The sequence below is a fragment of the Erinaceus europaeus genome, chromosome 4 (genome assembly GCF_950295315.1).
Source record: "Erinaceus europaeus chromosome 4, mEriEur2.1, whole genome shotgun sequence".
Lineage (NCBI taxonomy): Eukaryota > Metazoa > Chordata > Mammalia > Eulipotyphla > Erinaceidae > Erinaceus > Erinaceus europaeus.
The window spans coordinates 141393574-141414155 of NC_080165.1; the positions used below are offsets into that span (position 1 = coordinate 141393574).

The 20582-nt window shown below is 43.3% G+C and overlaps 1 protein-coding gene across 1 annotated transcript in view; it reads right to left on the reverse strand.

The window, feature by feature from the left end:
• Positions 1–7251: 7251 nt before the first annotated feature.
• Positions 7252–20582, reverse strand: part of FIG4 (FIG4 phosphoinositide 5-phosphatase) — a 137345-nt gene continuing 124014 nt past the window's right edge. The window contains exon 23 of the mRNA XM_060190649.1: positions 7252–7788. Coding sequence (XP_060046632.1) covers positions 7611–7788 — 178 coding nt within the window. The 3' untranslated portion in view covers positions 7252–7610. The remainder of the gene's footprint in view (positions 7789–20582) is intronic.

A 20582-nucleotide genomic window follows, 5' to 3' on the forward strand; every position in this document is an offset into this window, starting at 1 on the left:
CACAGGCTTCCATAGGTCTTGAGACTGCACGGAGGTGTGGTGTCTGTAGAGATATTTTTTAAAAGCTAAATGAAGAATTTTTTTCTTGTTTGTTCCAAGATATTGCTGGGGTTCCGCACCTGCATGATGAATCCACTGCTTCTGCAGGCAATTTTCTTTTTTAAATAGAGACAGCAAAAAATAGAGCGAGAAGGAGAGAAAGAGAGACATCTGCAGCACTGCTCCACTGCTCAACAATGTTTCCCTCGCTTCAGGTGGAGGCTGGGGGCTTGAACCCTGGTCCTTGTGCACGGTACTGTGTGTGCTCTACTGGGTGTGCCACCAACCAACTCCTGTGAGTAGAAATTCTTATTTACAGACCACAAAATCCTTTTTCACTGACTTGAGTATAAAATCATTGAATCAGCAAGTCTACTAGGTCTCTGGTCTTCTGTAAAGTCCAATGACTCATGTCCTTTTCTTCCCTACTTGGTGTCATTATCATCTTCTTCTGTAATGAGCCTGCAGTGGGTGAAGGCACATTTTTTGAAAAGTGTATTTGAGTTATTAACTATGATTTTCCTTTCATATAATTTGCGATAGTAGAACCCTATCGTATGTAAAAACCTAATCAAGTAAATATTCAAAAATCTCTCTGTGGACATGATGCTTTATTTATTTTTGGAGTAATATTCCAATAAGTGCTGCTTTAAATATATCATTTAATCTGCAAATTGCTATTTATTTTGTGGCTTAAGGTTAAAATTTTTTCCTAAAACATATTTCTTGCCAACTTTTCTGTTTTATTAATACATGCATAACAACTCCATTGCTCCTGGTGGTTATCTTTCTTTCTTCCTTCCTTCCTCCCTCCCACCTTTTTTCCCCTTTCTTTCCTTCTCCCTTTATCTTTCTTCTTTCTTTCTTTCTTCCTTCCTTTCTTTCTTTCTTTCTTTCTTTCTTTCTTTCTTTCTTTCTTCTTCGATCAGGCTTCTTACGGAGACAGAAATGGAGAGGGAGAGGACACTGTTTTCTTTTTTTAAAAAAATATTTATTTATTCCCTTTTGTTGTCCGTGTTGTTTTATTGTTGTAGTTACTGTTACTGATGTTGTTGTTTTGATAGGACAGAGAGAAATGGAGAGAGGAGGGGAAGACAGAGAGGGGGAGAGAAAGACACCTGTAGACCTGCTTCATCACTTGTGCAGCAACTCCCCTGCAGGTGGGGAGCCAGGGGCTTGAACCGGGATCCTTACGCTGGTCCTTGTGCTTTGCACCACCTGTGCTTAACCTGCTGCGCTACTGCCTGACTCCGGACACTTTGTTTTCTTTTAATTAATTCAGCATTGTTTCAGTACTGTAGAATTAGATACAGAAATAAAAGACCACTGAATTCCAGCAGCTAAGAATCCTGCAACATTTCATCTCACTCTAGTACCCTGACCTAAAGATTCTCGGGCAGAGGGAGGGATCCTGGAGGCCTGCATGGAGGAGGAGCACTCCCTCGAAGAAGGGGTATGCTAGGCAAAACAGCAGGCGTACATTTGAAACCTAGTTGCCTTGCACACAGCTTCCTTTCTCCATACATGCTCAGAAATCTCTACTTCTAATATAGCCAGAGATAGCTATGTACAAATTTCAGTTTGTACTTCCTCCCCATAAAAACCACACAGCATTCTCTTCTGCTATTGGACTCACTGAGGGCTGTATCTTAGATACTTTGCCACCTTGGGACCAGTTGGCAAATTTTGCCACCAGCCCTCTAAAGTCCAGTGACAAAATTTATCAACTTATAATGCCTGTTTTCCAAAAAGGAAAAAATGATGGTGTTGGGGGAGTGCTGGGGTGACTTGTTATTTTAGCAGCATAGAAAAATCTGGGCTTATATATAAAGAGCTTGCCAAACTCAACAAGAAAACAAATGACCCCACCCAAAATGGGGGGAGGACATGGACAGAATATTCACCACAGAAGAGATCCAAAAGGCCGAGAAACACATGAAAAAAATGCTCCAAGTCTTTGACTACCAGAGAAATGCAAATAAAGACAACAATGAGATACCACTTCACTCCTGTGAGAATGTCATACATCAGAAAAGGTAACAGCAGCAAATGTTAGAGAGGGTGTGGGGTCAAAGGAACCCTCCTGCACTGCTGGTGGGAATGTTAATTGGTCCAATCTCTGTGGAGAACAGTCTGGAGAACTCTCAGAAGGCTAGAAATGGACCTACCCTATGATTCTGCAATTCTTCTCCTGGGAATATATCCTAAGGAACCCAACACACCCATCCAAAAAGATCTGTGTACACATATGTTCTTGGCAGCACAATTTGTAATAGCCAAAACCTGGAAGCAACCCAGGTGTCCAACAACAGATGAGTGGCTGAGCAAGTTGTGGTCTATATACACAATGGAATACTACTCAGCTATTAAAAATGGTGATTTCACTGTTTTCAGCGGATCTTGGATGGACCTTGAAAAATTCATGTTAAGTGAAATAAGTCAGAAACAGAAGGATGAATATATGATGATCTCACTCTCAGGCAGAAGTTGAAAAACAAGATCAGAAAAGAAAACAGAAGTAGAACCTGAACTGGAATTGGCATATTGCACCCAAGTAAAAGACTCTGGGGTGGGTGGGGGGGGAGAATACAGGTCCAAGAAGGATGGCAGAGGACCTAGTGGGGGTTGTATTGTTATATGGAAAACTGGGAAATGTTATGCATGTTCAAACTATTGCATTTACTGTCGAATGTAAAACATTAATTCCCCAATAAAGAAATAAAAAAAAAATGAGAGAAAAACAAAAAAGAAAAAGAAAAATCTAGGCTTGAGTCACTTTCCTAGTTTCTGTTACTCAGCTTGAGGCAACTGGGTCTGTGATCCTCTCACTGGCCTGGCTTGTGACCAGCACCTGCTGCCTAGTTAAGCAAAGCCCTCCATCCTGTCTTTCTCCTGCCCCCCCCCCCTTTCTAAATGAGCACAAACGGTTTAGCTTCAAAAAAGCGAGTGTGTGTGTTATCTTCAACTTTACAGGGTTAATTCCAATAGTAACATTTACCCATCGAATGGCAATTGTATTAGAGTTTCCTCAGATGAATGCACTGAAGAAAGGATCCCCTAAAGACATTCTGTGTAGGCAGCCAGAGTCTGACAATAGACAGCTGGCTGTTCCTTCTTGCTAAGTAACAAACAAGTTTTTCCAAGTGAAAAAGGGATCCAGGAGTCTATTGAGGAGTTGTTCTTGTGCTGACAGAGAAGCCTGACCTAAGCTAGGAACACATGGGAACGTGAGGGGGACATGTGGTTTCCAGAATGATCGGCCACCACTTCTTCCAAAGGTTGCGTGTCGGGGGCGGGGGGGAGGATTATGTTTCACTAAGGAAATAAAAGAGGTCATTCTGCCTTCAATAAAGGAGTCATCTAACTGTAACAATGATCACTTAGCACTATTGTTTTCCAGCAGGACAGAGTATGGATTCTCCGAAGTGCCATTTATCTCAACTAAACCGACGAACAATGCTAAGGGCACAAGCCAGAAAAAAGGAACACATCTAAATTTATTTGAAAGGAGCAAAGCAAAATGTGATTTCAGGTGTCTGGGACACGAGGCCAGCCCTCAGTTACTCTGGACACCTGAGGCAATTTTATTTGGACCAGACAACCCCAAAGGCATGTGAGGACAACCGAGAGGTTCACTGTTCTCCAGACAGAGAAAATACTTTTGACTCAACATCTGGGAAATTCTAGGAAGGAGAAAATTCACTGAATTGGGGGTGGGAATTTACTGTGAAACATACTATTCTATGACACAAGATGATTTTTGAACTCTCCACCAATGGAAGTGCCACTCAAGTTGGAATCTCCTTGTTAACTGGCAGCTAATTTATTCACATGTCAGTGAAGAAGAAATTCTATTTAAATTCTGAGAGGAGTGACTCTTTTATACAGAAATGGATTTCACATAAAGTACTGTCAATGTGGATCCATGAAATTTAAAATTAAACTCTTCAGAGGACTGAGAAAGTAGTGCTATCTGAATATGGCCTCATGAAAAAAAAATAAGGTATAAAGATTTGTTTACGGGTATATGAGATGCTGGAGGTTGAAGCTGGGGCCTCATAATTGAGATTTCAAGGTGCCATCCTCTGTTCCACGTCCCCAAACCCAAGAAGAATTATTAGTGCTAGATCATTCAGGCAAGATGATGCTCAGATGCTTGCAGACTTGCCAACAGCATGGCTGCAGCATGTGAGCCGGGAAAGCCCAGCTGCCAAAGTAGCTCTAGGTTCAGCAAAATTAAACAACTTCCTCTGTTGTGGTGTCTGAATGTCTACAAAGTAGCTTTAGAGGGTGGGGACAGGTCGTGGTGTACATAATACAAAGCGCAAGGACTCGAACCTGGTTTGAGTCCCTGGCTCCCCAATGCTTCACAAGGGGTGTCTGTCTTTCTCTCTCGCTCCCTCTTTATCTCACCTCCTCTCTCAATTTCTCTCTGTCCTATTTAATAAAATGGAAAAACAAATGGCCACCAGAAGTAGCGGGTTCGTAGTGCTGGCACTGAGCCCCAGCGATAACCCTGGAGGCAAAACAAGAACAAAGTGGCTTTAAGAAAGAATGTCCTCAAATCAAGGAGGTTTACAGTTAACAATATTTATACATTTTTCCCATATTTGGGAGCTACTCTGTTCCCTGATCCAACATTCTAGTCCTTTTCCCAGCTATGACACCATCTCCCCTGTATATAAGATGTGAGGCTCAGGCAAAAACTAGTAAAGCTCTGAGCCCCTCTGAATATACCTAAAATAGACCCACTATCTTTTTCCAAAACGGAGACTCCAAATCCCATCTGCTATATTCCTACCATTAGGTTCATGATTAGTCAACAATTTGCTCTGCTTTATATCTTAACTCTTTTTTAGCCACCAGGTTCCAGATGCGAACATGATGCCAACCTGACTTCCCTGGGCAGACGACCCCACCATGTGTCCTGGAGCCCTGCTTCCCCAGAGCCCTTCCCCACTAGGGAAAGAGAGAGACAGGCTGGGAGTATGAATCAACCTGCCAACGCCCATGTTCAGCAGGGAAGCAGTTACAGAAGCCAGACCTTCCACCTTCTGCATCCCGTAATGATCCTGGGTCCATACTCCCATGGGGATAAAGAATAGGGAAACTACCAAGGGAGGGGATGGGATACAGAGTTCTGGTGGTGGCAATTGTACCCCTCCTTATTCTATTGTCGGTGTTTCCATTTTATAAATAAAAATTATAAAAATAAAAAAAAGGAATTATGTCTTCTCAAGACAGAAAAGGAAGAGAGTAGGCAGGTAGAGGGGTCCCAGGCAGAAGGCCAAGAACTCTTTGTTACCTTTGTCATCAGAAGATGCCATGCTCCAGATGTTCCAGTTGAGTCCAGCAGATAACACTCAAGAAGCTACAGGAGTTGCCACACACCCCACTGTGCAGAGGACAATATTCCCATACAGCCAAGACAGAGGCCATATGAGGGGCTGATTGAGAGAATATCCCATAACCTGTGAGCCCCCCCACCCCCCACCCCACACACCCAGATGGAAGAGATATAAGCGAGTCCTTAACTATTAACTAGAAATCTTAACTGTGTTAACACAAATTTCATCTTGCTAGTATTTTGACATCTCTTCTAAATTCATGATGGCATCCATGAAAGACGTGTTTACCTGGAGCTTAACTTTTAATTTGTCATGTATAGTCACACATAGAATCCTCAATTCTCAGGTTTGGTGTGTCTTAAAGGTCACGTATGCCAACAGTTAGTATTTTCCCATTAGATGACTTGATTTTCTCTCTCTCTCTCTCTCTTTTTTTTAATGGGGAAAGGGAACTTAAGACAACAGAAAGGCAGAGACAGATGCTGAGATCAAATCATCCCATGCTACATTGTTAGTTCAGCACAGAAAGCTGTCCGTGTTCTATCTGACTGCACAGTGAACGGTCACATCTGCACAGTCAGTTCTGGACCCTCACGTCAAGTCACGCTGCAGCGTGTCACATCACTAACGCCGGGCAGAATGGCACATTTCTAGTGTCCAGCGTTGGATGATGTATTCGTAGGAAAATTACAGGGAGCCGGGCGGTAGTGCAGCAGGTTAAGCGCAGATGGCACGAAGCACAAGGACCGGCGGAAGGATCCTGGTTCGAGCCCCTGGCTCCCCACCTGCAGGGGAGTCGCTTCACAGGTGGTGAAGCAGGTCTGCAGGTGTCTGTCTTTCTCTCCCCCTCTCTGTCTTTCCCTCCTCTCTCTATTTCTCTCTGTCCTAACAACGATGGCAACAACATTGTCTAACAATGACATCAATAACAACAACAATAACTACAACAATAAAAAAAGGGCAACAAAAAGGAATAAATAAATAAATATAAAAAATTTTTTAAAAAGAAAGAAGAAAACTCACATAAGCGTACAGTGCTCTCTATGTGCTTTGCCATATCATGGACACTTCATCCCATCTGCCTTTATCTTTTTTTTTCTGATTAGCATTTGGTTGATTTTTTTCCCCCTTTATTGATAAATATTTCAGAGTTTCCTAAAAACAAGATTCTTTATTATTATTATTATTATTATTATTATTATTATTATATTTATTGGATAGAGACAGCCAGAAATGGAGAGGAAGGAAGATAGAGAGGAAGAAAGACAGACAACTGCCGTTCTGTTTCACCCACTTGTGAACCTTTCTCCCTGCAGGTGGGGGGGGCCTGAACCTGGGTCCTTGCTCACTGTAACATGTGCGCTCAACCAGGTGCGTCACCACCTGGCCCCTAAAAATGGGGTTCTTAAAGTAATACAGTTATGTGTGTGTGTGCATTCTACTAAGTTAAATGTAATTTTTTTTTGCCTCCAGGGTTATCACTGGGGCTGGTGCCTACATTAGGAATACACTTCTCCTGGTAGTCACTTTATCCATTTTACCGGATAGGATAGAGAGAAATTGAGAGAGGAGGGAGAGAGAGAGAGAGAGAGAGGAAGAGAAAGAGAGAGAGATACAGACAGATACCCACAGACCTGCTTCACTGCTTGTGAAGATTTCCTGCAGGTGAGGAATGGGGGCTCAAACCTGGATCCTTGCATGGGTCCTTGTGCTTCATACTATGTGCATGTAACCAGGTGTGCCAGCACCCTGTCCTAATGTAATGTTTTTTACTTTGATCAGAAGACAAGCTTAAAAAGAGCAGGTATTTAAGTAAAAGTGCAGTGTGCATAGCAGGTGGTCACAATAAACCAATGAACAGTGGTTGAATTAATGAATGAGTTTAAGGCATTGAGTTCTTTGGGATAAACGTGTGTAGCAGACACCTGTTGGCAGAATGGAGAAACCACACACGTGTAAACAGAGGTACTGTGACTCGTCAGCATCACCCAATAAAACTTAAATAAAAAGAAGCAAGGAACAAAATATTTCTAAAAACAAAGCAATGGCCAAGCCAGCCAAATACTGTGACACGATCTCTCATGCATAATTCAGCAGTTACAGAAAGAGGAAAGATCTTTGGGCATAAAGACCTGGGACAGCTGATGTTATGATGGGCTACGACATTACAAGGTAAGGAAACAGGGCGTTCACGGTGCCTCCTCAGCACACGGCCAACTCTCTTCACAGGTAGCGGTTTCTGATGTATTCTCGGTACATGGACGAGTCTTCTTTGCCAAGGGCTTGCATGATCCCTTGACTGGCTTGGATGTGGGCGTGGAAGATCGCCGTAGACTTTCTGTCTACTCTTGGAGGCTGGACTTCATAGATGTTGTCTTGGGAGAAAGCAGAGATGGGAGTTCTAGAAAAGAGGAGACAGTTACATTAAAGGAAAAGCTGAGGGGGCCAGGTGGTGGTTCACCCGGCTAAGCGCACAGAGTACTAAGTGCAAGGATCTACGTAAAGATCTGGGTTCGAGCCCCTATCCCTACCTGCAGCAGGGATGCTTCACAAGCAGTGAAACAGGTCTGTAGGTGTCTATCTTTCTCTCTCCCTATCCCCCTCCTTTCAGTTTGTCTCTGGCCTATCCAAGAAAAAGTGGGGGGGGGGGGGCGGCAGGAGCAGTGGACTCCTAGTGCCAGCACTGAGCCCCAGTGATAACCCTGAAGGCAAGAGGAGATAAAAAGTGGAAGGCTCACAGGCAGTTCTGCTCTTAAAGCATTTCAGAGTCAACTGGGGCCTTAGCAGAAGCAAGTAACAATGGTACTGAGTGCCCCCCTCCTCCAGCCCCTCTCAGCTGCTTCTTCCTCTACCTGGAGGAGAGATCAAAGATCATGAGAAGCAACTGCCCAGGGAACCTTCTGGGAAGGCACAACCTCCTCAGTGCAGCCATCTGTCTCCCTAGCACAAATGGAATTCAGTTTTTATGGGAGCTGTCAGTCTTTTTTGCTCTTGTCTCAACGCATGGCAGACACAGAGGCTTTTTAAAGGAAGACAGAGTGGAAGTCCATGAAGTAGGAGATCTCGATAATTTCCTATTTCCCATGTGGAGGTGACGTGAAAAGTGCTCACAGACACGGGCAAATGTTCAGTGGATGTGAACGGCTGTTTAACCCTTACAGGTGCCTAATTCCTTAGCTGCGATTCTGAGATGTACAAAGCTCCATGAGCCAAATGTTAATTTGTAGGCAAAGTCTGACCCAGCTGCAACTCATCTGGTGGAGCGTCCACACCTGATCTGACAGTATTCATCCCACTTGATGGGACTCTCAGTCTAATGACTGGATTTGGCCTCAGGTCAAACTGGAGATGTGGTCAAGAGGTGTATATGCCATCTTGCCATGCTAACGATTCCAAATTGCTGAATTCTGAAATGCATTTGGGCTCAGTGGATTAGGACAGAGGATTATAGATTTAAGCTTATGATTATTATTTTTACTTATCAGAGCACTGCTCAGCTCTGGCTTACAGTGGTGCTGGGGACTGAACCTGGGACCTTTGGTACCTCTGGCATGAAAGCCATTTTTGCACAACAATTATGCTACTTTACCAGTCTGAGGACCATGGCTCTAAAAGAGGCTTCTTCCTTCTTGCTTGCCTGCCTATTTAGAGAGAGACAGATAGGGAGAGACATAGATAAATAGATAGATAGACAGACAGACAGACAGACAAACTCACCAACCACAGCACTGAAGTTTCCTTCAATGCGGTGAGGGCCAGGTTTGAACTTGGATCACACACATAGCAAATCAGTGCACTAGCCAAGTAAGCTATTCCTCCTGCCCAAGGGGAAACTTGCTTTTAGAAATGTTCCCCTCCACCCCAGAAATATCCTGACTGATCTGCCTATCGCAGACCATGACATAGCACCCCCTCTTTTCTTGGGGATGACATGGTCTCTAGAAAGGTTTTGTAAAAATGCTGTTCAGTGTTTTGACACACCCCAAACTAATCAGTGTTAAGTACCTGCAAGGGAATGAGGTAGCTCTCCACACCGGGGCACCAAGACAACAGGATAACATCGCGAAAGTTCTGGAGTATCTATCCTGCTCGGCTGGGAGCTCTGTTTTGCTCCTGTACATTTTTTCAGCAGAAACATGAAAGTACCCCAGATTCTTGTCAATATAAAGAGCTGGGAGGTTGGAGCTGGGGGTTGATTCCCAGAAGTGAGGAGCAGCACTGGGCCTCCACTAGGTCTGTGCTTAGAATGTCAACATCCCACAGGCTACTGAGAAGGCCACCGTCACACAGAAAACAAGTTAGGTGACTTCCATTCATACAGAATATGCTACGACTTGAATATGGCCCTTCCTTACTCTCTTTTTAAAGAAGCTATTATTATTATTATTCAATCTTCTTATTTTATTTGTTATTGGACAGAGACAGAAAGAAATTGAGAGGGGAGGCGCAGATAGAGAGAAGAGACGGAGTGACACCTGTAGTCCTGCAGGCGGGGACCAGGGGCTTCAGCCCAGATCCTTGTACACTATAATGTGTGTGCTTAACCGTGTGTGCTGCCGCCTGGACCTCCATCATTCTTACTCTCTCAAAAAACAAGGTATCTCACTGTCCTCTGCTTTTGTCTAGGATGCCAACACCATGCCAGGACTGGAGCCTCTGCATTCAATGGCATTTCCAGGTAAAATATAACCAGATATGGAATATTATTTCTGGAAGCCCACCTCAGGGTAGAGGTTTTCACTTCAGGGTGATGGACTTCAACTTAATTTCACTATGTACTTTGTGACACAGACCTATTTTTTGAAGTATTTTAATAATTCCATGCAATCTTAGACCATATGTTTAAGTAAATGGAAGACAAAAGATAAGGTTACTTAAGACCAAGAAAAAAATTAAAGATCAAAGTAGAAAGAATTCTGAGATGTAGGGCCCTAATCAGGGAATCCTGAGATTCCCAAACAGACTTGATGGGCCTAGAACTCGAATAAATCCCTCTCTCCATTGTTACCAGTCTTCTCTATCAGGAACAACAAAATAGACCCCTTTGTGGGCCCCTATAGGACCTTGCCCTCAACTTGGATCAACAATGGTAGAGAATGTTCCATCCTCCGAAGGGAGGATGGACAACATACTCTAGGCTACACCTGAGGAAGATGGGTCGATACCGGGGCAGCATGGAATGTTCCTACTCATGACAGCAGAATGTGAGCTCAGATCTACAGGGATGCAGAGGTCACATAGGCTCCTAAGCTGAATATGGGCCCCAGATCACATCAAATCGATGGGGTTTACAGTCAACAATATTTATACCCCTTTCCCATATTAGGGAGCTACTCTCTTCCCTGATCCAGCTTTCTGGTCCTTTTCTCAGCCATGACATCATCTCCCCAGACAATAACTTGGATCCACTGGCATATCAGATTTCAGGCTCAGGCAAAAACAAACAAACAAACAAACAAACAACCACTAGTATAGCTACAGGCCCTTTGAAATATAACTAAAATATGTCTACTAGCTATCTACAAAATGGAGGACCCCCCCCCCCCAAATCTTTATCTGCACTATTCTGGCCTTTAGGTCCATGATTGGTCAACAATTTGTTTGGCTTTATCTGTTAACTCTCTTGTCAGCCACCAGGTTCCCAGATGCTAGCAGGATGCGACCAGACTTCCCTGGACAGACAACCCCACCAATGTGCCTTAGAGCTACACTTCCCCACAGCCCTTCCCCACTAGGGAAAGAGAGAGGCAGGCTGGGAGTATGGATCAACCTGTCAACGCCCATGTTTAGCGGGAAAGCAATTACAGAAGTCAGACCTTCCACCTTCTGCATCCCACAATGATCTTGGGTCCATACTCCCAGAGGGTTAAAGAACAGTAAAGCTATCAGGGGAGGGGATGGGATACGGAGTTCTGGTGGTGGAAATTGTGTGACGTTGTACCCCTCTTATCCTATTGGTATTGTCAATGTTTCCTTTTTATAAATAAAAAATTTAAAAAAATACCAATTAAAGAGGCGGAGCTACGAGCAGCAGATCGCTTTCTCTCCTCTCCTCTCCTCTCCTCTCCTCTCCCGGATCAACTAGGAATACCAAAGGAGACCACCCGGACCGAAACAAGACAGGACTAGAATGACCACAGAAACCCAGTAAATCACCTGTGAGTACAAACACGCGTGGCTGGTGACAGAGAGGAGAGAGGGGCCTAAGGAGAGATTAAGTGACTGCTAACAGTTCGACAGTTTGTCAGTGGAGACACCACCTCCAGTCTGCTCCACCAACAAGGGGACAGCTGAAGGGAGGAAAGGACTCCCCAGAGACTCACCAAGTACAACTCTGAGTCTCCATTGCTACTACCCTCAGAATCTGGAGCAGCAACAGGGAGGGACACCAGGGCACAGAGATCTAACCGGGAAACTTAGGAGAAGACCTATACCTCGGTGGCATAGCTGAAGGGCTGTGAAAGTCTCTTTGCATAACCACTGGATTATCTCTGCCACACCCTGCTTTATCTCTTGGTCAGGAGTCACTGATTAAGCCAAGAAGCCTATTGATAGTTTAAAAGCCCTCAGGCTACCATAGCCTACAGGGGAAAAAAAAAAAGGCTTTTACACCACTGAACTCCAACTCAGGGATTGAAAAACCTCTTAACTTATATAAAATGGTTAAAACAACAAGAAAAAATAATGGAGACTCGAACCAGGACAAGAGTCCAGCTAAAAGTCCTCCAGAGGGCAAAGCACAAAACAACGAGTTCAACATCCAAACATTAGCTAAGGAAATAATAACAGGAGTGAGTAAAGAATTTGAAAAAATTGTAATCAGAACTGTAGGAACAACAAATGAGAATATGGAAGAAAATTCTAATTATCTCATGGTTATTACAGAGCTGAAAGCTGAAATTGCTGAGCTAAAAAGGCAACTAGCTGAACAAGCTAAAACAGTATCAGAGCAGGGCAACAAAATAGATGAACTCCAGAAAGCAGTAGAGGGCAGAGAGAATAGAATCTATGAGGCTGAAGACAGAATTAGCAAGATTGAGGATGAATTAGAGACAACTAAAGAAGAAGTAAGAGATCTCAAAAAGAGATTAAGAGATGCTGAAAACAACAACAGAGTCCTATGGGATGACTTCAAAAGAAACAATATACGCATTATTGGCTTACCAGAGGAAGAAAGAGAAGGGGAGGAAGAAAGTGTTCTCCAGGCCATAATAGCTGAAAATTTCTCTAGTCTAGACAACACCAAAGACATAAAGATTCAAGAAGCCCAGAGGGTCCCAAACAGAATTAACCCAGACCTAAAGACACCAAGACATGTCATACTTAGATTGGAAAGGAATAAGGATAAAGAAAGGATCCTCAAGGCTGCAAGAGAAAAACAAAGAGTCACCTACAAAGGAAAACCCATAAGATTAGCAGCAGACTTCTCCATACAAACACTACAGACCAGAAGAGAATGGCAAGATATCTATCGAGTGCTCAATGAGAAAGGCTTTCAGCCAAGAATACTATATCCTGCTAGACTGTCATTCAGACTAGATGGAAGCATCAAAACCTTCTCAGACAAGCAACAGTTGAAGGAAGCAACCATCACCAAGCCTGCCTTGAAAGAAGTTCTGAAAGGTTTCCTATAAACAACCAGACCACCACAAATAGAACATATATCAAAACACTCTAAAACTCTACAAGAATGGTGTTAAAATATCTTCAATCTTTGATATCAATAAATGTGAATGGCCTGAATTCACCTATTAAAAGACACAGAGTAGGAAGATGGATCAGAAAACACAATCCAACAATATGTTGTCTACAGGAAACTCACCTAACGCAACAAGACAAACACAGACTTAAAGTGAAAGGATGGAAAACTATCATTCAAGCCAATGGCCCACAAAAAAGGGCAGGAACAGCTATTCTCATATCTGACATGATAGACTTTAAAATACATAAGATTAAAAAAGATAGGAATGGACACTACTTAATGCTCAGAGGATCAGTCAATCAAGAGGACTTAACAATTATTAATATCTATGCACCCAATGAGAAGCCATCTAAATACATCAAACTTCTACTGAAAGAGCTACAGCAATATATTAACAGTAACACAATCATAGTAGGGGACTTCAACACCCCACTATCTCAACTTGACAGATCATCCAGGAAGAAAATCAGTAAAGACATAAGGGAGCTAAATGAAGAGATAGATAACCTAGAACTATTGGACATTTTCAGAGTCATTCAGAGCAAGTTGTGGTATATATACACAATGGAATACTACTCAGCTGTAAAAAATGGTGACTTCACCGTTTTCAGCCGATCTTGGATGGACCTTGAAAAAATCATGTTGAATGAAATAAGTCAGAAACAGAAGGATGAATATGGGATGATCTCACTCTCAAGCCGAAGTTGAAAAACAAGATTAGAAAAGAAAACACAAGTCGAACCTGAAATGGAATTGGAGTATTACACCAAAGTAAAAGACTCTGGGGTGGGTGGGTGGGTGGGGAGAATACAGGTCCATGAAAAATGATGAATGAAATAGTGGGGGTTTTATTGCTAAATGGGAATCTGGGGAATGTTATGCATGTAAAAAAAAAAAAAAAGAAGTAGAAACGCAAAGCAGAAATTGACTGAGTTTGGAGTATGGCACCAAAGTAAGAAAGCAGAAGTATACTAGAGTTTGCAGTGAGTACCTCCCTAATACTTCCTCTCCACTTTTCCAAGCTTTGGGTCCATGATTGCTCAACAATTTGTTTGGCTTTGTATGTTAACTCTCTTTTCAGTCACCAGGTTCCAGGTATCATCAGGATGCCGGCCAGACTTCCCTGGATTGAAGACACCACCAAAGTGTCCTGGAGCTCAGCTTCCCCAGAGACCCATCCTACTAGGGAAAGAGAGAGGCAGACTGGGAATATGGACTGACCAGTCAACGCCCATGTTCAGCGAGGAAGCAATTACAGAAGCCAGACCTTCTACCTTCTGCAACCCTCAATGACCCTGGGTCCATGCTCCCAGAGGGATAGAGAATGGGAAAGCTATTGGGGGAGGGGGTGGGATATGGAGATTGGGTGGTGGGAATTGTGTGGAGTTGTACCCCTCCTACCCTATGGTTTTGTTAATTAATCCTTTCTTAAATAAAAAAAATAATAATAATAATAAAATAAAAAGCCCTCCTAAAAAAAAATACCAATTAAAAAAAAAGAATTCTGAGATGTATAAATATCAGCTAGTATGTCAGCCTGAAATTAGTTCATTCCTTTCTTCTTCCTCCTCCTCCTTTTTTTCCTCAGCAGGGTTATCATTGGGGCCCAGTGTCTATAGGACAACTCCATCATTTCCACTGGCCATTTTTTTTTCTTTTCTTTTTTACTAGATGGTGAGATACAGAAAAGGCTATGGGGCAGAGTAAGGAAAGACACCTGCAGCACAGCTCCAGTGCTTGTGAAGTTTCCCCACGGCAGGTGGGGACAGGGGCTTGAACTCAGGTCAGCATGTACGGTGAGGTCTGTGCTCTATTCTGTGCCCGCCCCCCCAGGCCCTGGAGGTTGTGCTTTTCTTCCTAGTAATTCTAGTGTTTGTTGCTAACATTACAGTGGTGAATGGTCTGGATGATTAACAGATGAGCTCTTCCTCATTATAATTTAGTAACTCTGCAGTCATTCACACAGTTCAAAGCAAAATGTGCAAACTCTTTCGTGGTTGGGAATATTCAGGCTCAGACCATTTTCATCCAAGCCTTTAAGGTGGCGGCTTCATTCACATTTTTAGAGACGGTGGTAAAAGCCTTGTCCGTAGCCATTGCTTCCTGAACCACATCCCCGACACCTGGTAAAATCCACGTTGCGGAGGTCTTTTCCATATACTGTTTGAATTGTCACACTGGCTTGGGGGCAAGAAGCACAGGGACTGAATCCTCTGTTTTGCAGATAAGCGTTAATGAAGATCTCTCTGGCGAGAATAATAGCAGAAACCCAACACGTGCCGGACATGTCACCTGGGAACTCAGTCAGCAATATTCAACTGAGAGGAGAGGATGCCCAGTCATGGAGGCTTTATCTTTAGAGGTCTCAGCTGAAGACACTGGTGGGCCGACTAAGAGAGATATCTGAATCAGAGCCCAGCGAGGGGCCACTGATGCAGAGTTTGGGCAACCACAGATAGTGCCACAGAGCCGGCCACATTCACCCAGTACCTGGGGTTCTGTATCAGTGAATCAATCAGATGCTCTCTCTGCTTTGTGCTAAACTGCTTCACTGCTGCACGGAGGAACAGGAAACACAGACACTTCAGATGTGAAATGCCAAACATCCACCTTGGGTGATCTCAGCAGCAGGGCGGCTAGGGCTCCAACCCCAATTCACTGCAGTTTCAAAATAATGCAAGAGGTCAGGCAATGAATGCATCAAGTACTCTCCTGTCCTTTTTATTTTTCTAGATTCAAAACCTACAGTAAATAAAACTACAATGTGAAAATGTGTGGGTTTTTGGTGTTTTTTTTTTTTTCTACCTAGGTTATTGCTAGGGTTTGGTTCCCTGCAACTCCACCACTCTTAGCTATTTTTTCTTGCCTAGTTGCTGAGCTCTCTGTTTTCTGCTGTGGAACGTCGATATGCATATTTCCACATGTATTTTTAAAAAATATTTTTGTTTATTTAATATTAGGTAGAGATAGAGGGAAATTGAGAGGGAAGGAGGGAGCTAGAGAGGGAGACAGAAAGACACCTGAAGACCTGCTTCAGCACTTGAAAAGCTTCCCCCCTGTAGGTGGGGACCAAGGGCTTGAACCTGGGACCGTATGTACTATAATGTGTGCACTCAACCAGATGTGCCACTGCCTGGCCCCTTGCCCATGTATTGTTCTTGCTTTGCTATTAATGCCAGAAGAAGAGATAGATAGATCCATTCTACCCAGCCTTCTTTACCCTAGCCCAGGAATAATCTGTTTATTAGCTTAGACAGCATGTGTCCCTGGATGAAAAGGCCAATATTAAAAAACTAGAAGATGTGGAATTGTGACACTTTTGTTGCCCTTGTTTTTACTGTTGTAGTTATTATTGTTATTGATGTTGCCGTTAGATAGGACAGAGAGAAATCGAGAGAGGAGGGGAAGACAGAGAGGAGGGAGAGAGACACCTGCAGACCTGCTTCACTGCTTGTGAAGCAACTCCCCTGCAGATGGGGAACTGGGGGGCTCGAATCCAGATCCTTACATTGGTCCTTGTGCTTTGCACCACCTGCGCTTAACCCACTGCGCTATCGCCCGACTCCCTCCCTTTGTTCTTTGTAGCAGAGAAAGCCGGCATCTTATTGCACTTACATGGTGGCAAAATGATTCTAATTTTTCTCCTGGCCAGAACAGGAATGAATGCTCTTTTTCAGTTTCTCCTTCTGGTCCCTAAATAGGTGGACCTGTTACTCCCAATTCAAATGCTGGTTGCATTTTTTTGGATATAAAATATTATAATTACAAATTTATAGGCTCCTTTCTTTTTATCTACACAACCCAGTTCCATTTGAAGGAGAGCCTTGCATTTCCCCTCAAGGAACATTACAGTCTTATTTAGAATAAAATATTAGCCAGATCATTTATGAGCTGCTTAATCCATACTGCTTGGTGGAGTCAAACACTGAGGACTGATGCCACTGAGCCTTAACTGCAGTTCTCACTCACAGGAGAGAAACACTTCAGGGAGAAACTCATTCGACACACCACATGTTTTTAAGGAAAGTTCTTACAGTGCCCTTTTATGCTTGTTCTTAAATGTGGCATTACTTGCCTCATTATATGGCCAGATTTGAAAATGCCCATATCTTACACTTGGATGTAGAACCAATGTTCAAATCCCTTTTAAAGTTCAATTCCTACTGCAACTTTTCTTCCCCTGCCTTTTTCCCCTGTGCTTTGCGCCACCTGCACTTAACCCACTGTGCTACCGCCCGACTCCCTTCCTTTGTTCTTTGTAGCAGAGAAAGCTGGCATCTTATTGCACTTACATGGTGGCAAAATGATTCTAATTTTTCTCCTGGCCAGAATAGGAATGTCCTTTTTCAGTTTCTCCTTCCAGTCCCTAAAGGGGTGGACCTGTTACTCACAATTCAAATACTGGTTGCAATGTACCCAATGTACACATGTGCGGGTCTTGACAAGGACCTATTTCACTGATCAAACTAAAATGTTTTCTGAATTAAGTGATATTACAATGATTTGTAGTTGATAATCGAGACACTAGACAAAATTAGCAAATTTCAGTAATTTTATATATGTGATGCCTCTCTCTGTGTTAAGATCTTATACTCAGGGCTGTACAGCACACAAGGACTTGTGTTCGAGGACTTGGCTTCCACTTGCAGTGGAGAAGCAGTGTTACAGGCGTCTCTCTTTCTCTCTACTTCTGTATCTCCACTTTCCCTCTCTGTCTCCACCAAAAAAGAAAAAAGAAAGGGGGTGGGGAGAAGGAAAGGAAAAAATAGCTGGCGAGAGTGGTGGTTACAACCATGGTTTGCTGCCTGCACAACAAATCTACCACTCCTGGTAGCCATTTTCCTTTCCCTTTTCTTTCTTCTTATTTTCTTTCTGTTATAATGAAGGGATCAAACAGTTCTTCCATAGGAACGGGCTAAAAATTTTACAGGCAGGTCAAAATTCATTAAAGTGAGATGACAATAATACCAGTTCCTAAAAAACCTATCAGTAAAAAAAAAAAAAAAAAATCAAAAAGGTGGATGAGAAAAAGTAAAGAATATAATCTGTGATGATGGAACATAAAAAAATCACATACAGAGAGTCGGGCGGTGGCGCAGTGGGTTAAGCGCACGTGGCGCAAAGCGCAAGGACCGGCTACGGATCCCGGTTCGAGCCCCCGGCTCCCCACCTGCAGGGGAGTTGCTTCACAGGCGGTGAAACAGGTCTGCAGGTGTCTGTCTTTCTCTCCCCCTCTCTGTCTTCCCTTCCTCTCTCCATTTCTCTCTGGCCTATCCAACAACAATAACAACAATAATAAAACAACTAGGGCAACAAAAGGGAATAAATTTAAAAAATCACATACAACCTTGCAGATCAGGAGAGGAGGCCTTACATAGCCTCTTAAAGGCTCAGCAATAAGATTTCTCAGCTCTTCAAAGTCGACTAGGTCTTTCAGTTTTATTGATAACAGAGGAGTGGGTAATATTTTGGTTATGAAGATAGCACGATGACAGCAAAACCCTTAACTCTGTGTGTTTTTCACACACGTACCAGCTTGTCAGGGAGTTAGGTCAATGAAAGGCCACCTAAGAAGGAGCACCGTGGGGATGCAGCTGGTTCAGTGCATGTTACAATGTGCAAGGACCCAGGTGCAAGCCCCCACTCCCCACCTGCAGGGGGAAAGCTTTGCAAGTAGTGAGCAGTGCTGGGCATTACACCAGCTCCCCTGCACTGCTTGATGCTGTGGTCTATTTACATAATCATTGTTTTGCCTGAGACCCACCCTGCCTGCAGGGTATTGGTTAATCCCACTGGTTAGAACCTTTGCAACAGCTGCTATGGAAGCTTTCTACCTTCCCAGAGTGCCTTGCTTTCTCCACCCCCTTTCCTAGCCAATTCCATTTCCGACTTGCCACTTCCATTTTTTACCCTATAAGCCCGCTGCTGTTCCTGGTTTCACTCTCTCTCTTCTGCATCCCAATCTGGAGAAGACCTGGAGAAGGGCTGGCGTGCATAGCTCCATGTGGCCTAACCCCGCTGTGCTCACACCCAACTCTGGGGCACACATAAAGAAAGAATTGTATTACGACACCACCACGAGTTCCTCGTCTCTCTCTCCGGCAAAGCTAGGCCAGCAAAACAGGGCTGCAGGTGTCTCTCTGTCTCTCTCCTTTTTTATCTCCCCCCTCAATTTCTGGCTGTCTCTCTATCCAATAAATAAAGATAATACCAAAAATGAAGAAGAAGGTAACAGGGTCTGGTAGAAGTAGAAGATTCTATGACGATGCAACATCAACACCACAAAAATTATTAATAGATCGTAATACATAATGATGTCAATGCATCACAGAAGTGCATATGCATTTGTAATGTTAAGGCTGCAAATCTCTCCTTTTTCTTTTCATTTCAGATTCACTAGGTTAAAAGTGCACAGACATAGACACACATACATGCTATGTATATACACGTACAGATCAATATGTTATGCACACACACTCTTCCAACTCAAAGCTGGAGAGAAATTTGTATTTCGTGTGACTTCACTTCATAGCGAGACATGCATCTTAGGTGTGGTGCGGACTGCTTTTACAGAGCTTATCCATGTGCTCCAATTGTGCTGGAACATGGATTCAAAAGTGGTGTGATGAACACTTGGGATAATGGAGCCAGTAAATGTAAATACTCTATTGTAACACTATTTCTTACAAGGTGGAGTATCTTGCTCTGAAAATGAGACTATTTTAAGCCGTGGCAAACAAAAGATCAAGGAAATATGAGCACGTGAGCCTTAGAAGCTGTAACAACGTTGTCAGAGTCATTGTCTTTTCTACATCATGGACCTGCAGTGCATCAGACCCAGTCAAACAGGCCAGAAGTTGAATACCAAATGGTCTCACTCATGTGTAGGATTTAAGGACAAAGAAAGAAAAGACAGGGTGAAATAATACAGAAAAAAACAATCTGGGCCTATTTCAACATATCTGAGCCTACTAGAGGGGAGGAGGGAATGGGCTTAAAGAGGGATGGACTCTTGTCTTAAGGTGCAGAGAGGTGGCAGTATGGTAGGGATGAGATATAAACATAGACATAGAGACATCATTTTTTCCATCTCATTGGGGTAAAAGGAGTGGGTGAATGGCTCACAGCACCATTGTTGACACATGGGTCCAGCTCCTTATTTCCCCAGGGGAGGTGTCTACTGTCACCTCAGCTTAGGATCTTCCCCATGCCAAGACCTTCCTTACCACCTTCCAAAATCACCTTCCCCAGAGTCTTTGACTTTGTACAGTACACTCCACTTGGTCCACGTTTTACCTGGTACTTTCCCTTTATGTCCCTGCTTTTTTTTTTTTTTTTTAACCTTTTTTAAACTTTTTTTATTGGGGGGAGTAATAGTCTACAGTCAACGGTAAATATAATTGTTGGTACATGTGCAAACATCTCTATTTCTGCAGAACACTCTAACCCCCTACCTAGGTCCTTCTCCACCTTCCTGCCTGAAAGCCCCTTGG